A 20,219-nucleotide genomic window follows, 5' to 3' on the forward strand; every position below is an offset into this window, starting at 1 on the left:
TTCTTGCCCATACATGGTCATGTTCGAAGCACCCAGAAGGGGGGAAACAGAGAGAAAAAACACAGCTTTCTCCCATTTCTCCACCATTACTTCACCATTATAACAAAAGCTGAATATATTTTTCTACTATATAAAGATACAGAGACATGGAGAGGAGCAAAGTGGTTCAACAGCCCATTAATGCTAAAAAAACGGACAATGCTAGCCAGGAAGCTATGCTAGCTTCATGCTACATATGCTAACGTTAGCGAAGTGACGCTAACAAGTGCCATTTTTCGCTTCTACTGAACAATGTGCTGTGAAAAAACATCCGCATAGACCTGTGTGTGATAAATCTATTATAGAAAACGCTATCTCAATGGCCGCCGCCTGGGCGCCGCCATGTTTATTTCCCATACCGACTTTGAAGCTAAGCAGGGACGGGCCTGGTTAGGACTGGGATGGGAGACCGTTCTTCGGAAGCTAAGCAGGGACGGGCCTGGTTAGGACTGGGATGGGAGACCGTTCTTCGGAAGCTAAGCAGGGACGGGCCTGGTTAGGACTGGGATGGGAGACCGTTTGGGAACATCAGGAAGCCTGGCGCCAGTAGTGAGTTTGTGCGTGGTGCCGCCCCCCACGTTGCGGTCCATATGGACGGTGCCGCTGTCCGAGGACAACCCGCCGTCATAACAACGCGAGTGCACGAGATCTGACTGCCGTGCGTGTGCGCGCATCCAAACAGGGCGCTGTGTGTGTGTGCGCGTGCGTTTGTGTGTGCGTTGGTGCGTGTATGTGTGCGCGCGTGCATCAAAACAGGGCGGTGTGTGCGTGCGTGTGCGCGTGCGTGTGCGCGTGCGTGTGCGCGTGCGTGTGTGCGCGCGCGTATGTGTGCGCGCGCGCATCGAAACAGGGCGATGTGTGTCCTTTGCTTTCACGTATTGTGAGCCCAGAGGTACATTTTATTCTAAAGCAGCTTTGAAAGCATTGCCAATTTTATTGTAAGGTTATAAAGACTGTCTAACAACGATCATTAGGCTATTTCATTTCAAAACCTACTTATTATTTTTTTGATTGCACACTACGGTGATGCAACAAACCACGGGTCCTGCACCGTGAACCAAACCGTTAGAGCTGAACCCCTAATATTTATCCATAATTATTCCACTGTCTCTTGAATTCTATTCTCTTTTAGTGAACATATTGTCGTTGTAGTTTATAAGAAAGGAGTCCGGGTGCATCACACACTCAAATTGCAGTTTGTTTGACATTATTTTTTGCCTTCATTTTTCTCATGGCAACATTTGTCCTGGCCATAGTTTTTGGACTGGGTTGGGAACCACTGGTCTACAGCTGAACTGTGTGACCGGTTGGACATTTCTTTGTAATAACTCATAATCTCAGACTATCAAATGTGGAGACTAGCGAGGCCCGGCCGAAGGCCGGGTCTCAGCTAGTCTATTATAGAAAACGCTATCTCAATGGCCGCCGCCTGGGCGCCGCCATGTTTATTTCCCATACCGACTTTGAAGCTAAGCAGGAAAGTGCCTGGTTAGAACTGGGATGGGAGACCGTTCCTCCGATGCTAAGCAGGGAAAGGCCTGGTTAGGACTGGGATGGGAGACCGTTTGGGAACACCAGGAAGCCTGGCGACAGTACTGAGTGTGTGCGTGGTTGGTGTTATTACATCCGCGGCCGGCCCCCACGTGGCGAGTCTCACCGCTCGCGGGCATTGACAACGGGTCCATATGGACCGCGGTGCTGCTGTCCGAGGACAACCCGCTGTCACAAAAACCCGAGTGCACGAGATCTGACTGCCGTGCGTGTGCGCGCGTACAAACAGGGCGATGTGTGTGTGCGTGTGTGTGTGTATGTATGTGTACGCGTGCGCATCCAAACAGGGCCATGTGTGCGTGCGTGTGCGTGTGCGTATGTGTGTGCGTGTGCGTGCGTGCCCAAAACCTGCTCAAACACGAGCCTCTAATCACACGCGCTGCTCCGACTGATTTATCCTCCGTGTGAGTAACAGCGAAAATGACACTACAACTTAACGAGCGCATGGCCTGCACTGCGTAGTTTTTTTTCTTTTTATCTTTTTTTTTACTGCTGTACCTTTTGTTTTCTATTTTGCTTTCACGTATTGAGCCCAGAGGTACATTTTATTCTAAAGCAGCTTGGAAAGCATTGCCAATTTTATTGTAAGGTTATAAATACTGTCTAACAACGATAATTAGGCTATTTCATTTCTAAACCTACTCATTATTTTTTGGATTGTAAACTACCGTGATGCACCAAACCACGGGTCCTGCACTTTGAACCAAAGCGTTAGAGCTGAAGAGATTAGATCGGGCCCAAAAAATCAAGCCCGACCCGACCCGAGCCCGCGGTTATAAAAGCCCGACCCGACCCAGCCCGAGCAATTAACGTGAATTGTCAGCCCGAACCCGAAACAAACCCGACGTAAATAATTATTTATTTAAGGCTCAGATAGGTGCATCTGCACAGCAGCACCATGTTTGCGAGGTACGCGGCTACGCGCACGGCATACGTGCACGCAGCACGCGGCGCGGAGCAGCCAGCGCCGCAGCTCAATGTGTCTGTCTCCTCTTTTCCGTATCTCTCTCTCCTCCTCCTTCATGTTTCATAAACATCGCGCTCTACAAAAGCTACTTTTTACGCAGTAACAGGAACCAAACTGCTTATTTATCCACTGTTAATGAAACGCTGTCCTGAGAGAAAGAGTGAAGAGTGATGTTCTCTGTGTGGCGCCGGTATCACAGCCTGACCATGCTGCTTAAACGTGACAACACAGCAGCACGTGCGCCCGCCCCCCGCACCTGCACCTCCTCCTCTCCCGGTCTCCTCTATTTTATATTGCGTATTGCCACATTTTGTATCCAATAGACCGCATATTGCATAGATTTGTATTAGAGATTATAATGACATTAATTAAAAAAAGAAAAAAAAAAGAAAAAAAACTTGAGCCCGACCCGACCCGACTCTCATGCGGGAAATCTCGGCCCGGCCCGGCCCGAATGTCGGGTCGGGCTCGGGCTGGGCTCGGGCTCGGGCCAAAAATCTAACCTCTAAGCTGAACCCCTAATATTTATCCATAATTATTCCACTGTCTCTTGAATTCTATTCCCTGAGTTTAGCGAACATATTGTCGTTGTAGTTTATAAGAAAAGAGTACGGGTGCATCAAACACTCCAATTGCAGTTTGTTTGACATTTTTTCTTGCATTCATTCTTTTACTCATTTGTAGTGGCCATAGTTTTTGGCATGGGTTGGGAACCACTGGTCTACAGCTGAACTGTGTGACGGGTTGGACATTTCTTTGTAATCACTCATAATCTCAGAATATCAAATGTGGAGACTAGCGAGGCCCGGCCGAAGGCCGGGTCTCAGCTAGTATGTTATAATAGTCTGCCAGAAAACGGATAAAAAGAGTGAAACATTGTGATTCTTCCCTATTGGCTAGGCCACGCCCCCTTGTATGATGCGTTGCTGTATCTTTAGCTTGATGGACATTATGTAAAGACATAAAGCCACCTTTCATAATATAAAATGAAAGGGCTTATTTTGTAGTATTTGTTCAACCACAAGACCAACACAATTTTTTTTTTTTTACATGTACAGCTACGATTACTAGAATAGTCTATTTCCATGATTCTATAACACACTTTAACATTGCTGACATGATCCTCTCTTCTTTTTTTACAGTACGACTACGAAGGCAGTGACATCAGTGACCTGCCCGTGGACCTCTCCGTCGTGTGGAACGGAAACTTCGTCATTGACAACCCCTTCAACATTCAAGGTACCACTGCCGCTGCCGCCACCACCGCTCCAACCCTGTTTATATTTCAGTTCTCCGCTAAACCGCACTGCCCCTTTCGTTTATCCGTCTGTAATAATTTCTACCACCCTCCTGGAGAAAAAACATAATCGCCTTTGTGACAGGTATCAGAGGAAAGGGGTGAAAGCGCGGCATCCATTTTTGCAAATCACTATGGTTATCTCCGAGCTGGCAACCGGTGACTGACTGAAAGATAGATGGCGATGATAGCAAACAAATATTCCAAAACAAAGAAATTAATCGACGTCGTAAACAAATGCGGAAGAGGGGATTGGCAGAAGTCGAGAACGCGTTGTTGACAGTTTGATGGATGGAGTGGGTAATGACTGCAGTTAGAGCCAGCCGATTGATATTGCGAAACAACGCTTACACCCAGGGATGGCATTTATTATTTTAATCGCTGTTAGTGCATGAAGTGGAAAACAATTACCAACTCCGAATTCTTTATCAAGCTTAATAAAACGGGTGGCACAGGCTAATGATTTTAGACGTCCCATTACACAAGATAATATAAGCTCCCGAGTGCTACAAATTTGCATCCGGATTAACCAGCTACTTTTTTTCCCGTCTATGAGCAAAACTCCATTCACAATTCAGCACGTTTTAATCACACCTCCTTTGTCTTCCATCTGACCCCATTTCGATAAATGTCAAACATGCGCTTCATTTGCCAGATTAGCTGCAAATTAGTTGCTTATCGGTCATGACCCAGTTCTTATTCCTGTGTTATTTTATTTAAAAATCGTTGAAGATTTTTTTCCGGCAGAGAGGCGGAAAAAGACACACAGGGGATTAGAAGAAGTAGTCGATTTGGCACGTGTCGTCATAGGCTGTTTGGAGTGAGGGCTAAATTAGCTCTCCGGAACTGGTAGCATATTGCATTTAGCGAGTAAACATGACCCAAATGTGAATATCTGTTGCGGCATAACGGTGTCACTTTGATTAGGAGTTCGGGAGCAACAGTGGAGCGAGCCTGACAGGTAGACGAGTTACTGAGGTGCGTCATTAGCAAGGCAAATATTTATACACACAGGACAACTTTAGAAGGATGATTCGAGCTGCCAAGGAAAAGGCTGGATTGTGCCTCGATGAGTGGGAAGGGAAATAAGAAAAAAAAAGTTGAGATTTTTTAAAAATAGCCGTGTAACTAAATCAAATGTGACAGTTTCCTCAGGATGGAGATGCTACGAATAACACCAAGTACTAATGGCTGCTGTGACTCTGCACATGATCCGACGAGTGAGGCTGTAATGTGAATTTCAGAAAGGATCAGATATGTATCACTTACACAGAATGTGAAACAAACAATTAGAAAGAGGAAACATATAATAGACTAGTCTCAATCACAATACGTAAATTGTTTTTTTGCGCCAGGGTACAACAGGCCTGGATGAATGAGACTGTATTTGAGAGTGCGAGTTAAAAGTTTTGTTCCAACACCACCTGTCTCTGCTTTCCATTATTGTTGTAACAGCTCATATGGGATTATTCATAGTGGCCCTAATGTATTATCTGCCTTTTCCTCACACTCACATTCTTCAGGTGCCAAATGCTCCCTCTGTATAGACTACTGTCCTGCCACCCACATAATGAGAAACACTGTTAAGCTTACATTATACCGAGTGGCATCAGTGCGAAAGCCCCTCCAAATCTTCCAATTTCCTCCAGATCCGCAGTCAATAAATACAACTAAACACGGTCTTACATTTGGGCTACGAAGAACCACAAACTCTGCTAATACTTTGAGCTCAGAGGAATGTAGCAGAGTGGAGGGCGGCGAGTCTAAAGTTCAGCGGTACGACAGGAGCATGTTTTAGATTAACAGAATAGTTTATCCCTCTTCCTTTTCACAAGCAGGTGCAGTCCGCATCATTCTACTTTCTCAGGTTTGTGGACAACCAATCACAATCTTTTATCCGGTACATCTTTCAAAATGTGTTGTTGTAAACTGTGATTATCCCTCAAACCAGTCAAGAGTAGAGGGAGGCCGCCTTGCAACACCTGCAGACCAATGTCCAGATTGCGCTACACTATTGTCATTGTTCGCTCACTTTAGACTCAGTTAAGCCACACCTGCCCTAGACTGATGGATATTATGCTGTTACATAGTTTGGGTTGCACTAAGAAAGTGGAGAACAACAAAATGGCTCTGACAAAATTGGACATTACCAGAATATTATTGATTGCATTATACACTTCAAAATCTCAATGTCTTAAAGTGGGGGTATTATGCTTTTTTCAATCACATAGCACCAGTCTATAGCACACTACAACAATGACAAACCTTCTGTTAGTCTGTAAATGCAGTAAATTAGAATAACTGCCTTGTATGAAATTGCTCTCTCAAAATGGCTGTAGCGAATGTCTTGAAATAGGCCTCTGTCTCTTTAAGAACCTCTGACCCTTTCCGACACGCCCCCTCCACACGCTGTCTGTGGCATCAGTGGGGAGGGGGTTCTGCTGAGGAGCAGTGGTTGGTTACTCGGCTGGTGACGAAAGGTCGGAGGCGTCTCCAGGAGGTGGGGGCGTTCCTAGGAGGACTCAGGCAAACCTATCCCTAAAATGGCTGCCATCAGAGTTTTTACAGAGTACTCAAAAATACGTGAATGTGCCAAGGCAACACTTCAGGCGTGTTTTTAATGAGGGAATGACATAATAACATGATGTAAAGCTTGAAAAAGTCGATTTTTGCATAATACCCCCCCTTTAATACAGTGAGGTCCACAAACCGTCGTCTTTCAATTAATGGGACGACAGAACTCTAAAATGATCTGTAGTGCCGTGGTTGTTGGGAGGGCTGTTTTGAACCATGGCAAAAAAAAAGTTCTCGTTTGAAATACGAAAAAAAATGAAACGTGCCTTTTATTCCCCTCTAAGCCTTCTGCAGCCGGTCTGAGGGGATATCGGCGCCTCCGTGTGACAGCTCTGATGTAGATTTGATGTTGCTAAAGTCGAATGTCAGATTTGTGTGGCAGTTTCTCCTGTTGTGGCTGTGAACAGTGTGATTGGCAGCTCAGTCGTGACAGAATGTGAGCAGCTGGGCCTTTGTCTGAATCACGCCTCGCTAGCAAATATTCACTGCAAGGCTGGGTCTAAAATGTTGTATTTATGTAAACATACAAAAAGAAATCATGTGAGTTAATGTGTGGAATTAGTTTACAAACTGCCTGTGTTTTTTTTAAAAGACAAGTTGGATCATTTAAAGTGTTTTTAAATAATATAAGTAATTTCTGCTGATAAACAATAATACATAATAACTGTCGGACATCCATGCCACAGTCGACACACGGTTACCCCTTACCCCTGTGAGTGCTATTTCTAAGCAAGCGGCTTCAAATCCATGCCCCACTGACATCAGTCCGACCGTGAGGATGGACCAATGTTTTTTTTGTTAATATTGCATCACGAGGACAAATAAACAAGCAGCAACCTCCCTCTCTCCTGGTACAGCTCCCCACCCCCCTTTTTCTGCGAATTGAATTTGTGGTTTCTGTGTTCCGCAATACGTACATCTTTGCCGTGTTTTTGTGGGGTTTGGTTTGCTGCAGAGAGTCCAGGACAGTCCTGAAGAAAGCAGCTTCTCAAAGTAAACAAACAGCTAGCTTATGAGCTAAAGACATTTGAGACCTGCAAATTTCTTCTTCTGAGACACTGAAGAGGCACCAAGGGCCCCCGACACCTGCAGCACAGTGGAGGCGTCACAAGAGGAGCAACAGGAAACAAAAAAGGGGGGCAAACGAGGAGGTATCCGGGCAAGACTCACAGCAAAACCACACTTGCCCTCTATTGTTTTCCCGGAAAATGGTGAAATGCAGTTGTGGGGCGGTGGGAGCTGCTCAGGAGGAAGGGGAAGGAGGAGGTAGAGCTGACCAGTGCAGGACACCACGCGGACCAGTGCAGGACACCACGCACCGTTTCAGAGGATCAGAGGAGCACTGAAGGCAGTACTACGGTTTCCCCCGACCTCCTAAAACACGCAAAACACTCCAGTATTCCCATTTAACATTCATTACTTCTACATTTCACGAGGGTCAGGGTCGTCGTTTCAACGTGTGTGTCTGTGGATGGAAGTCTGAACTACTTGGAGACTCTTCCTTTATTCAACATTAAGGCGTTAAATGACACTTGCTTTTGTGTTTGCCACGCGAGACCTCATACTTATGAATAGCCACATTATGAAAGCATATTCACTAAAAGCACAAATCTCATAAAGCCCTCTCCTCTTGCTCATGCCTCTGTGCTAATCCCTCCTCTTCACGCTGCGTCTCTTTTCTTTGTGAACTTCTTTAGCCGTCTGAGGCTCGGCGGCTCGACCTCGCTTTTAGACTTGAGATGTTCCTGTTAATTCAATCATTCATTTGCTTCAGATTAATTAGCTCTGTGCTGCCGTTAAGCCCGGGCCGTGGATAATCTGATTAAGCGGTGCCGCGGACAGATGGAGACAGCCAGGGTGCGTTTGAAGTCCACCACCAGCCGGATGAGTCGGAAGGAAGAGGAGGAAGGGGAGAGCGGGCCGTATCTTGTTCACGAAAGCTGTGATGTTACATATTCATTTGCAGGCATCGGAGGACTGGAAGTTACATGAAAAAAAAATAAATAAATCAAAATTGCGAGCTGAATGTGGTATCTTGTCCTACGTTTTTTTGCACATGTTGGTAAGTCGTCTATGAATGTGACTGAATCGCGAATTTGCAGATAAATTCGTGAACTTAATGCATAACACTAATTCACCATAGCGAATATGGAATGAATCATACAAACAACTAAAATCCTAAACCCACAGTCATTAGCTCTCTCCGGCGTCTCACTGCGTGTTCCTGTTTTGTTAACAAGTGCGCTCCGGTCTGCCCCTCCCCTCCGCTCCCCTTCATCTCAGCTGTTTCTCAATATTTATCCCCCTACAAATTTATGGATTCATTTTACAACTTTAATGACTTTTCCTTTTTGCGTTGAGTCATGGGGGGTATTGTTCTTCTTTTCTTTTCTTTTTTTTACGCAACAAATTATCAAATCCCTTTTGGCATTAGAAGATATTACCTGTTGAATTAATTTCTCTAATATCGCCGGAGGCAGTGTGTTGCGTTTGTGTTTATCAGGGAAAAGCGGTTCTTTCGTGGTCCTGGCAGCAGTGAGTGAGTTTGAGGTATAATGTCAGGGATTAACATTCATGTATGCCGCAGCTCGGTCATATTATACTCTCCTGATTACTTCTCCCAAAATGTTGTGAATTTATAAAGCAATCAAACAACTTTGGTGTGGTTATTTTAATATTACTAAAACTGGATTTGGTGGGGTTTTTTTCAAATAAAATTTAAGTTGCATACTGCTGTAGCAATTGAGCAAGGTAGAGCAAGGTAGAGAAGGATTGGTCAAATGCAGTTGACAAATGTCTTTATGACAACTTGCTCGGAAGACGGCATTTAACTGGATTGGAAGATTTGGATGACTGGTTTGAATTTAAGTACTAAATAAACAGTGTGCCAAACCACAATTCAATGATCTGTCTACTGAGAGCAATTAATCATCAACAGCGCATTTTAGCTACTTCCTTTTTTCTTTTGACAAAACTTTGTGCCCATTTTTCTTCGCTGTTACGCAGACAAACCTTTCAATTACAGAGATATCAAACATAAATCCGATTAACAGTCATTTCTAATATAAAATGTCTGCCTTTCTTCCACCTCAGTATCACGCAAAGGCACCTGACATGCATCTTCTTCTGCTGCACATTTGTAATACAGTAACACCCCCCCTCTCTCTATCTCCTCAGCTCACCTGTACAAGTGCCGCGCCCTCCGGGACAGCTGTGGGATGTGCCTGAAGGCAGACCCCAGGTTCGAGTGTGGCTGGTGCGTTCAGGATAAGAAGTGCTCCCTCAGACAGGAGTGCACCAGCGGAGGCAACTCCCACCTCCCCCTCACTCTGTCCGACTCCGGCTGGATGCACCCCTCCTCCGGGAACAGCCGCTGCACCCATCCAAAGATCACAAAAGTAAGGACCATTCACATTTATTGGGGAAATCCGGGAGGCTATAGAGTCAATGTAATCACTCAAGTGCCGAGATAAGGTCAGACAATTATAGCACTCGCTGTCTTGAAGGTTGGAGGCTTATTTTATGTGGCAAACTTAACCAGCCGTTTTAGCTCCTGATTTACAAGGCATTAGACAATTATTCTGGACCCCAAACATCCCTTTATCAAACCACTGAAAAAAGCTCTGTCTTGGGGGGGAATAGGGTCGAGACTTCAAAACTTTATCAATATTATTCATTGTAGGGAAGCACCGATCTATACTGGTATCAGATATCAGATCCGATACCCAAAAACAACCCGATATTGGGTATCAGCTACAAATATCCGATACTGAATCGATACCAGTTTTGGCTCTCACCGCTTTAACAACACAATTTGGACATGTCGTGCCTCATTTTAAATGGCAGAACCTGGAGAATTCTATCGCAAAATGCTGCAACTAGCAATAGCATGCTAAAGCTAGCGGCTGTATGCTAATGATAATGTAATCAAGGATTGGACAGAAACTGTGATTGAATCAACTTATATAGTGTAATAAAATAAGAGTGTTTAAGTTTATGAAATGCTGTTTAAGAAAAACATATTTTTAGCCACATAGCATAATTGCCTTAGTCATTTTTGTATTGTTACAATGACAATAAGAGAATTCCAATGTGTTGCTTTAAAAACTTATTTTTTTCATGTTTACCAGTGGAAAAATGAGTTGAGTATGCCATGTGGCTAACGGTATTTGAGTTATGCACAAGTTGTAATGATCTAATCAGTTTATGTGTGTTGTTCTTATTGATGTGACCTAAATAGCCAGTCACATAGTGTAGAAATTCCGGTGTCACTTTATTTTTTTTTACATTACTAAATTTAGCACAATGTAATGTGCTCTGTAACAATCTGTAATAACTTGTACCTACGGGTTAGATACACAGGGGACTTGTTAGTACTTGGAGGTACATAATGTAATAGGACACGAGACTCTTAGGGCTACAAACTACAAATACATATTCCATTGTGTATCTAACCCATAGGTACAAGTTATTACACATTGTTACAAAGCACATTACATAGCACTAAACTCAGTTAGGTACAATATATCAAGGGTACTGTAAAATGAATTGCTACCGAAAGTCCATTTATTCTTGTTTAATGTTTTTCCATTACAGTTTATTCATAATAGCCATAATTGATCATTGATAACAAAAGATAAGACACCTTTGACAATGGTGAAAAGAGGACACATTTTGTCATTCACAGCAACTAGTCTCTTGGTGTCGGTTAATGTCGGATATCCGCAGATACTCAAACCCCCAGTGTCGCTATCGGAAGCAAAAAAAGTTGGATCGGTGCATCTCTAATTCTTTGTATTGCTAAAAGCGTCTTATTTTGAAATGTCAATAGTGGGGCATGTTGGGGGAAAACACCAAAGAAACAATGCGATTTCAGCTGTGAATATTCCTCTGAAAACATCCGAGAAACCCTCTTGTTCTGCTTCCTGCGGAGTGTAAACTTTTGAACCGCGGGCACATATTGCATCAACAAACCTTCACTTTTTTCTTTTTCTTTTTTTTTTTTTACCACACAAAGCCTCGCCTCCCCCAGAATAACTTGAATAAATTCTTCTAATCACGGCCTTCTCCAGACATCGCCCGTGTGGAGGAGCAGCCATCCTCCTCCCGAAGCCTCCCTGTCAGACGGGGGGGTGGGGGGGTGCACTTTGAAGCGTGCCGCGTCACCTGTGGAGATGCCGGGGCTGCCCGAGCTTGATAGGCCGTTGCATCACTTCTCTTTGGTCACGAAAAGCCTCTATATACGTGTCCCGCACCCACAATGAGCCCGGCACCTTTTTTTTAATGTGTGACTATTAAAGCGGGCCCGCACGGGGGACCTTGAGCCTGCCCTTGGCACAGAAGCGCGCTCTTATTACTCGCAGTTACATCAAACCGGCGCACCCCTCGAGAGGAAGAGAGATTGTTTGGAGGGGATTTCGCTTTAAATGTAAGTGGCTGTCTGTCCGTGCAGGTTCGGGGTCTGTTGAGAGTTCGAAGGTTGGGATGTTAGAGAGCGGGATGTACGTTGGAGCAAAGGAGCAGATGAGGAGCAATTGTGTTTTGTGAGACAAGCATGTGGTTAAGGCTGTCTCTTCAGTGTCGTGGATTCGAGTCCTGGCTCTTGACAATTTGCTGAGTGAATTTTCTCGCTCTTCACCCCCCCCTTTCACCCAACGATCAAATCAAAAGCCTGTGGGCCAAACAAAGAAAAGTATAAAAAACAAAGCATACAACAGTAAGCCAATCTTTACCATTACTGCAGCCATTTTTTACAACTAGAACGTGTTATCAGACAACACTGATTGTATTCAGTTCCACAAAAGACAAGAAAATGACGGCGTTGACCAGAGAAATCTTTGGAAAGAACAATGTCTTATGAAAAAGTCATTATTCACAACTTTTTTCATTTGTCCCAGTATATTACTTGCACCCTCTCCATTTCAAACTTTGCGCACACTTTTGGTTCAATTATTCTGAAGCAATACTACATTTCTTCTCTTGAGAAATATTTTGTATGTTTTAACGCTTCAGTCCGATCCTAATCTCAGAAATGTCAATACATCATTTGCAAGTCTGTTATAATTCATTTGTGTTTTGATTGGAGCATTGACTATGTGATTAGAAAGCCCACGCGTTTGATTGGACAAGAAAATTAATCTGAGCCATATGGGAAAACTGCTCACATTACTGAATTCCCACTTCATTAAAACACAGCTTTCTATAGATTATTTGATTAAGTTTGGGCTTGCCACATATTTCAATTTTGTTTGGAAACCCTAACTTACTGTAAGTTCTGAGCTGCTGCTGCTGTGCTTCATTGGCCATGTGCTATTACTTACCAGGGTAATCACTGAATGAGGTTAGACGTAGGCACCAGGAAACCGCGGGGTGAGCCCCACAGAGTTGGATGTGGTTTCTGCAGCACTAAAGCGACCACACTGCCACAGAAAGATACCAGTGTACTTCATCTCCATTAGGACCACTGTGAGGTATTCAGGGCCCAGGCACAAAGCGGGAACAATCAGGTTTACTTCAAAGTGTCTTCAATAATGAACCCTAAATTACAACCACAATAGTGATACACACTTCCTTTGTTAAAGACTATTGTGGGATTGCAGTGCTTTAGTTCTGTTTCATACAGGCACAGTTCTGGTGCCAGTTGTTTTAGGCTGTCTCGGTAGACCTACCCCCGTCCTCAAATAATCTCATGCCTAAAACACATGTGCAGTGTTGCACGACTGATTCATTCATAGATTTATGACACTGGGCTTAAAGGAACAGGCCACCGTTTGTCCATACTGAGATATGTTCGTACCTGAGCTTAGACGAGTTGATGCGTATCTGTCTAGTCTTTGTGCGTGCCCGTAGAAGAGCTTGGTCGCTTTTAACTTCACCCCCTTTGGAGCTATAGGAATACATTGGGAGAGGCCAAATGCTAATAACATTTTTGGTCGTTTTGCATGACTGAGGGCACACACAAACCAGACAGGTACGCATCAACTCGTCTAAGCTCAGGTAAGAACATATTTCAGTATGGTGGCCTGTTCCTTTAACAGGAGAAGTGTTAGTAGAAAAAATCTGTGGTCAGGGTACATGGTAAACATCAAAATATTTATTGTCTTTTTTTCTGTATTATTTATTTCATAATAAATTTTGTATTTTCTTGGTTTGAAAACTATTCAACATGAAAGTTTTATTGAACATGAATCCTAATTGAGGCTCCTGGCGGAATATTGAATTAACGATATGAAATGCATGGTGATGATGAATGACAGAATCTTCCCCTGGAGCCGGGACACTGGTAGTGGTAGAGCATGAGACCCGGGGCGGGCAGTTGACAACGACGAGCAGAGCCGAGGAGGAGGGGCGGAGCAGGGTCAAAGCACAGCTGGAAAACGGCCAAGTGATGGATGAGAAAGCTTAAGAAGGGGATCCTGGGCGATTAATGGCTGAAGCAGGAATGAGCAGCTGCAGTGATTGGCTGTCGCGAAGGTGCGGCTTGAGATGGGACTGTGATTGGATGATTGGTGAAGAGCTGATGAGGCATTGAATGAATACTGCAGGCAGGTCTTCCAGGTTGAATTTGCGCTGAAGCTTCATTTCAACTAGACTGAATTTCACTTCTCGAGAGCAGTCCTTTTTTGTGTGCAGGATGACATAGGAGGGTCCACTGGGGGTATTGGGACTTTGAGTCCTAGCTGTTACTGCACTTGTTGGGAAATAATAACAAAACACCACAGTTTAGTGATAGTTTAATGTAGAGCAGCAAAGTCCACTGCTAATGTCAGGTTTAAAAGCACCAGGCTGTCATTGAGAGGCTGAGATTGACCTTTTCTAAAATTGATCAAAGTTTGATGAAGCGGCCAGCCCTATCACTGCAGACTGAGAAGAAGGGTCATCCAAAGACAATTGCACATTTGAGATTTCCTTTCTTCCGTTTCTCGATTGATTCTGACTTCAGAATTGCTACTTTTAGGACATACTTTATTCTGAAAGGCAGTAATTTACTCTTCTACTGTACTAAAAGTACAAAAAAAAAAAATATATGCATCATATACATGTACAGCCCAGCCTTTAACCTGTTAAGGACCACCTATTTTGATGTACTCTCGCCTGGCTAAATTAAACAGTAACCTCTCCATATTAAAATTACTGTTAAAACAACATACTTTGTCCAAATTGCTTATGTGAACCATCATAGGAATCAGGACAAGAAGTAGCTTATTTGTACATTTAGAAGGACCTTGTGACAAGAACATGTAAAAAGGTTCTTTAGTTACAAAATTAATTTAAAAAAATATAGCTTTTTTATATCTCGAAAATTACACATAAACTGAAATATCTTTCCTGAAAATATACTTCATAGCACACACTCCAAATTGAGTACAGTGTTAACCTTACTGGTACTCAGCATGTGTGCAAAATTTCCGAAGTCTAGGTCCAAGTATGTTGGATTTGTAAACTTTTCAATTTTTTGGTGCTTTATCTCATTAGCATTGTGCACAAACCTCTCCAAAGTGCCAAATGTTATAAAAGCAAAAATATTTTCACATATGTGTCAAACAAAGTGCAGCAGTAACAACAAACCTCCCAAAAATGGACTAAATCAAAGCAAAATGAAGTGGGTGATTTCTTTTCCATATTTATCTCAGTGCACAAAGGTGCGTCAGTCACACCCTTCCCCCTTAAACAAAATGGCCGCCTTGTTTACTCAGAAAAGAGCCTTTACACGTCTACATTCACTGTTGATATGGACTATGGCATATTGTTGGACAGAGACAATGGACCTCTACTCAGATGTACCACTGTCCACTGTGAAATCATTGGCCCTGTGGACATTTTAGACAAGTTTGTGTCTATATGCTAATGTGGCTAACATGTGGCTAACATGTGCTTCTGGCACCCACTGAGCACTGCCAGCACAAATATCAATGGATTTCTTTGGGAAATGGTCATTTTGAAGAGAATAGTCATTAGGATTAAGGGAACAGAACTGGAATTGCCAACAAGTTTGTTTACAAGAAGATTTTCTCATTTGTGGAGTATTTTTAGGTAATTTCTGACCGTGAAAATTGAAAATAATGAGCCAAATTTTCCAAAAAGAGTATTTTGTTGTAATATTTGTTGAATTATATTTTACTTGAGTATTTTGGACCAACAAAATCCAGTCAACCTATGATTGGACCACAAATAATTTAATATGGATAAGAAATGCTTAATTTTAATGCTCGATTTTCATGTTTTTTTAAATTTTTCTGTCCTTAATTAATGTTTTGATTTAAGTGATGGTGTTCCATGACTGGAATAGATGTTTTGGGGAGAAGTGCCTGTTTAAAAATCTGTGCCACATGTCTATATTGGTCGAAATATAATTTGCCTAAATACTGTAAATGGAACTGGAATCAGTCCCTGATCAGGGACGGCGGTCCTGAACAGGTTAAAACTTGACGCTAAAATGTATTCATTTTGACATGAGCAGCACCCCAATGACAAAATTATAACTGCCGGTGATTTTAAATTATATATTGATTTTTAAGCACTTTCTTTACGTATTCGAATTGTACATTTTCCTGGAAGTTTATAAATATTGATTTGGTCGGTCGATAGAACACAATGATTTGTTTTTTTCTTGTAGGCTCTCACAATTACAAGTGTATGTGGGGAAGAAAGTGACAGTGCACAGTTCTGATGCCTATATGCAGAGTGGGTGGGGTGTATGTACAGAGTTTTTACTGATTTCTGGCAGCTATATTGAAAATCCACAATAATTGCTTTCTTACAATGCATATCTTACATATATGTGTGATTTTTGAAAAATAATGAATATAAATAATTTCCTAAAAGACAAGTCTTGCATTGTTTAGGCATTGGCAGCTTGTTGGTACTGGGGTCTGGCTTCCCTTCTGCTCCACTCGGCTCCTCTTACAGCAAAACAGCCCAATGCGGTCTCAAAGCCACCGTTATTATAACTTCATTTTCCCCTTTCCTGTGAAGAATGCCTGGTATCCGTGCGTTCTCTCAGCCGCACCGCTCGATGGTTAGACAGTTTCCACTGTCTCCGCGATCTCGACTCCACCGCAAAACCCACATACTTTGAGAAGTATTGGTAATATCTGCCCTCACAGCAAAAGCCGGGAAACAAGTGATGATAGTAAAGCTCTGCATAAGGACATAATTACATATTTTTACAGGTCTTGGTTAGGGTTGAGAAATAATGTGTTTTTTTCTGTAAGCGAAGGCCAAGTCTGGGTAGAGGTTTGAACAACAGCGTCTATATTATCGAATTTTTGGGTGATACCTTCAGTATTCGAAGTATTCAAATGTTGGAGTAGGGGGGAAAAAGACACGTCTTCGTCCGAAAGCTGTTGCATTTGTGTGAAGCCTGTTTGCCGCAATAGTCAAACAATCTGGAAAAGACGGGAAAAGAATCTCAAAGTGTTCCTGTTTATTTGTGGTTTAGCAAAATAATCTGCACCTAGCTGGAGCTGTTAGCCAAAATTGGAAAGATTTAGGTTAGTGGTTCTCAAACGTTTTACTGCCCCCCCCCTAAAAGTCTGTTCTAAACGGGCTAAAATAAACCGCTAAAGAAGACAATTTACTATCGCTTAGGGAAAAAAAAAGTTCTAAAAGAGTCTGACAGTCTGCCAGACAACTGAACCGACAACAATAGAGCTATCAGTGAGCAGACTCTTTGCCCACAGTGGACCTACGATGCGAATACTATTGTTGCGGCGCTGAATCGGTCGCACAATGGTATATCCATTTGCCTTTACACTCTGGGACGTATCATGCTGGTTGTACACACTGGTTTTGTATTCAGTAGTATGGTTTTAATTGCTCCCTTGCTCCCTGTGATGATTGCGCTAATCCCTGCACCAGCCTGAACCCCTCTCTCTCTCTCTCTCTCTTCCCCCCCCGGCCCCCTCTGTCTGTCTGCCTGCCTGCCTGCCACTGTTTACGCCCCGCGGTATGGGATTCAGTTGTGCGCTCTCATGCTCTGGTTCTCGCCATCCCATAAAAAAAAAAAAAAAGAAGGCCCCAATTCCACAGCGGGACATCTGTTGTGCATATCACGCCCCGGAGCATCATGGGAAGTGGTAGCTGCTCTGGTCAGTGTTTACCAGGCTTTTGTGATTTTTTTTTTGGTGGAAGCACAGGGCTGAGGATGAGGATGAGCTGGCGCCGGAGGTCCCAACGTGAGTCAGCTTCCACACGGCGTTATCCCAATCCCGCCTGTTCCCCCTCCAGTTCGAATGGGCCCCCGGTCCATGAAGCCTGGAATCTTTTCATACAGCAACTCTTGGCTGTGAAAGTGTGGTAACTGCAGGCGGCGTGACTAGTGGATTTGGTGGGTTTTCAGATGAACACTAATCAAGGAAGCAATGGCTATTTCGTATTTGAATTGATCTCATTCTATTTTTCAATCTGGGCACAGATTGGCGCAGATGGTAGAGCAGGTCGTCTCATGATCGGTAGGGTGGGGGTTCGAATCCCACTTACTGAAAGTGCACACTGTCGTTGTGTCCTTGGGCAAGACACTTCACCCACATTGCCCCCAGTGTCTGCGTACATTGGTCTATGAATGAGAGTATGAATGGGTGAGTGGATCCTTGCTGTAAAGCGCTTTGAGTGCCTAATGTACTGTAGGTGGAAAAGCGCTATATAAGTTGAGACCATTTACCATTTACCAGGCCAGTGTAATGCCTCATTTGAAAGCTAAGACCTACACAACTCAGTTAAACTCATCTTTTTCCTTGCGTTTTTGTCACTTTGTTGCCACTTTTCTGTTTCTCTTTTGTAGCGTTTTTGTTTCTTTTTCATCACATTTTTGTCACTTTTTTGTCAATTGTTTTTCACTTTTCGTAATTTTTTGGTCACTTTTTTCACTTTTTAGTCACTTTTTTTGTCACTTTATTTCACTTTTTCGTCACATTTTTGCTATTTTTTTTTCTGCTTTTTTGTTAATTTTTTCCACTTTTTTGTCACATTTTTAGTCAAATTTTTTCATCATATTTTTTATCAAAACGTTTTCACTTTTTTGTAGCTTTTTGTCACATTTTTTCACCTTTTATCATATTTATTCACTTTTTTGCCACTTTTTCGTTACATTTTCGTCACCTTTTCATCGTTTTTTGTCCCCCGTTTTCAGCTCATTTTTGTTGCTATTATGTCGCTAGTTATTTCTAGAAGCTTTTCGATCTGGATAAAGCTGGAATAAACTGGGGAAAATGTGCTCAGTGCAGGTGGGGGTTAAGAGGTTAAACGGCATCATTTAAACTAAAGCTTCTGATAACTGTCCATAACTGACAGACAACCGTTCACCTCTTTGGTCAGTCCATAATGGCTGTAAAATGACAATATCTCAATCTTTCAACAGGCATCTCACAATAACAGATCATCTTTAGCTGTGCTCCTTGATGCTGTCATTATTAATCTATCTGTGCGTGCCTTCAGTGGTCCCCCTTCAGTGGTCCCTCGGCTCTCTGTTTATCTGCAGTGGAGAGAGCCAAGCCTGCAGAGCATAATCATCTCCTGATGCTTGTTAGGTCCGGGATAAGCATGTAGGGAGAGTGTGACAGCGGCGTCCATCCGTCATGCCGTTTGTTTTGTCACCGCACACCTGTCCCCGTTACGCACCATAATCTGCCCACATAAATCACATTATGTTTCAGAGCAACCGAGCGTTACCCCGCTACAGCCACCGACACGAAGCCAGCGCGTAATGACTTTCAATTAGGAGGCTGTGATGGTGTGGCATGCATGGTTCAGGCACTGGCTGCTTTTTGTCACATCTTTTGGGGGGGAATGAAAAGGGGTAGTTTTTCTTCATTATGCCTTGAGTCAACTGATATAGACACGGGTATATGGTGTGTGTTTGTGTGTATAGTAAGTCCATGGAGCCGCCTCTTTGTTTCGGGGTCACCGCGCTGCATGTTTAACCAGCTTTGAAATATTTGTGAATCTAATAGGAAACAAGCCACAATGTCGCTATAAAAATGGGTTACACTGGGGTCAGTTAACTCTAAATATATGTTGTTCTTCCTATATTGTGCTTAAATATGTTTCCACCCTGCACTGCTTGAAACCTGTTTGATTTCTTTGCAGTTGTTCCCAGAGACGGGGCCTCGCCAGGGGGGCACCAGATTGACAATCCTGGGGGAGAACCTGGGTCTGCAGTTCAGGGACATCCAGATGGGCGTCAAGCTGGGGAAGGTGCCCTGTGTGCCCATCGAGGACGAGTATGTCAGCGCAGAGAGGTGAGCGCGTCAACGAAGCCTTGCTAATATTGTGAAGGGCGGTCCTAATGGAGGCATATTGTCTTGGTATTTATGTGCACGCCTTGACCTTATCATATATTTTCGCATACCTCAAATCCCTGCTTTTTGGATCCAGTTGCAATTAATTATTAAGAGAAGTTGTCCATTTTGCATCCTAGGTTGGTATTCATAGTTCATTATCTAGACAGATACATTAACATCTGTGTCTGCACTGGCAACATGTGATCAGTGTATTTCGCTGTGCACCAGTGGTACTCTCTCCCAAAACAATCAGAGAGCAAACCTTCAGAGTCTGCCCCAAACAACCACAGATTTCCTCAGTAAATTCCACCATTGTTCCTGTTCATTACTCCCCGTCTCTGCTCTGCTTTCATTTCCTCCTGCCTCTGTCCTGACATTTACACGTCTGGCTTCTCCCGCACGCCTCAGGGATCGGGTTCACGCAGATCAAACAGTGTCTGTGTAGCGCACTTAGTGGAGAAGTGAGGCGTGCACCTGCGGCGGCCATCTTTATTCAAATGGCGCACACGCT

At 43.4% G+C, this 20,219-nt stretch overlaps 1 protein-coding gene and 1 long non-coding RNA gene across 3 annotated transcripts in view; one reads left to right on the forward strand and one right to left on the reverse strand.

The window, feature by feature from the left end:
- LOC306963912 overlaps window positions 1-20,219 on the reverse strand; it is a 393,872-nt gene that overhangs the window by 238,284 nt on the left and 135,369 nt on the right. The window lies entirely within an intron of this gene.
- Window positions 1-20,219, forward strand: part of plxna1a (plexin A1a) — a 308,362-nt gene that overhangs the window by 215,686 nt on the left and 72,457 nt on the right. For both annotated transcript variants that reach the window (XM_079557533.1, XM_079557534.1), the window contains exons 11-13: window positions 3,700-3,796; window positions 9,606-9,826; window positions 19,515-19,666. In XM_079557533.1, coding sequence (XP_079413659.1) covers window positions 3,700-3,796; window positions 9,606-9,826; window positions 19,515-19,666 — 470 coding nt within the window. The remainder of the gene's footprint in view (window positions 1-3,699; window positions 3,797-9,605; window positions 9,827-19,514; window positions 19,667-20,219) is intronic.

Source organism: Gobius niger (assembly GCF_951799975.1).
Source record: "Gobius niger genome assembly, chromosome: 6".
NCBI classification, from domain to species: Eukaryota; Metazoa; Chordata; class Actinopteri; order Gobiiformes; family Gobiidae; genus Gobius; species Gobius niger.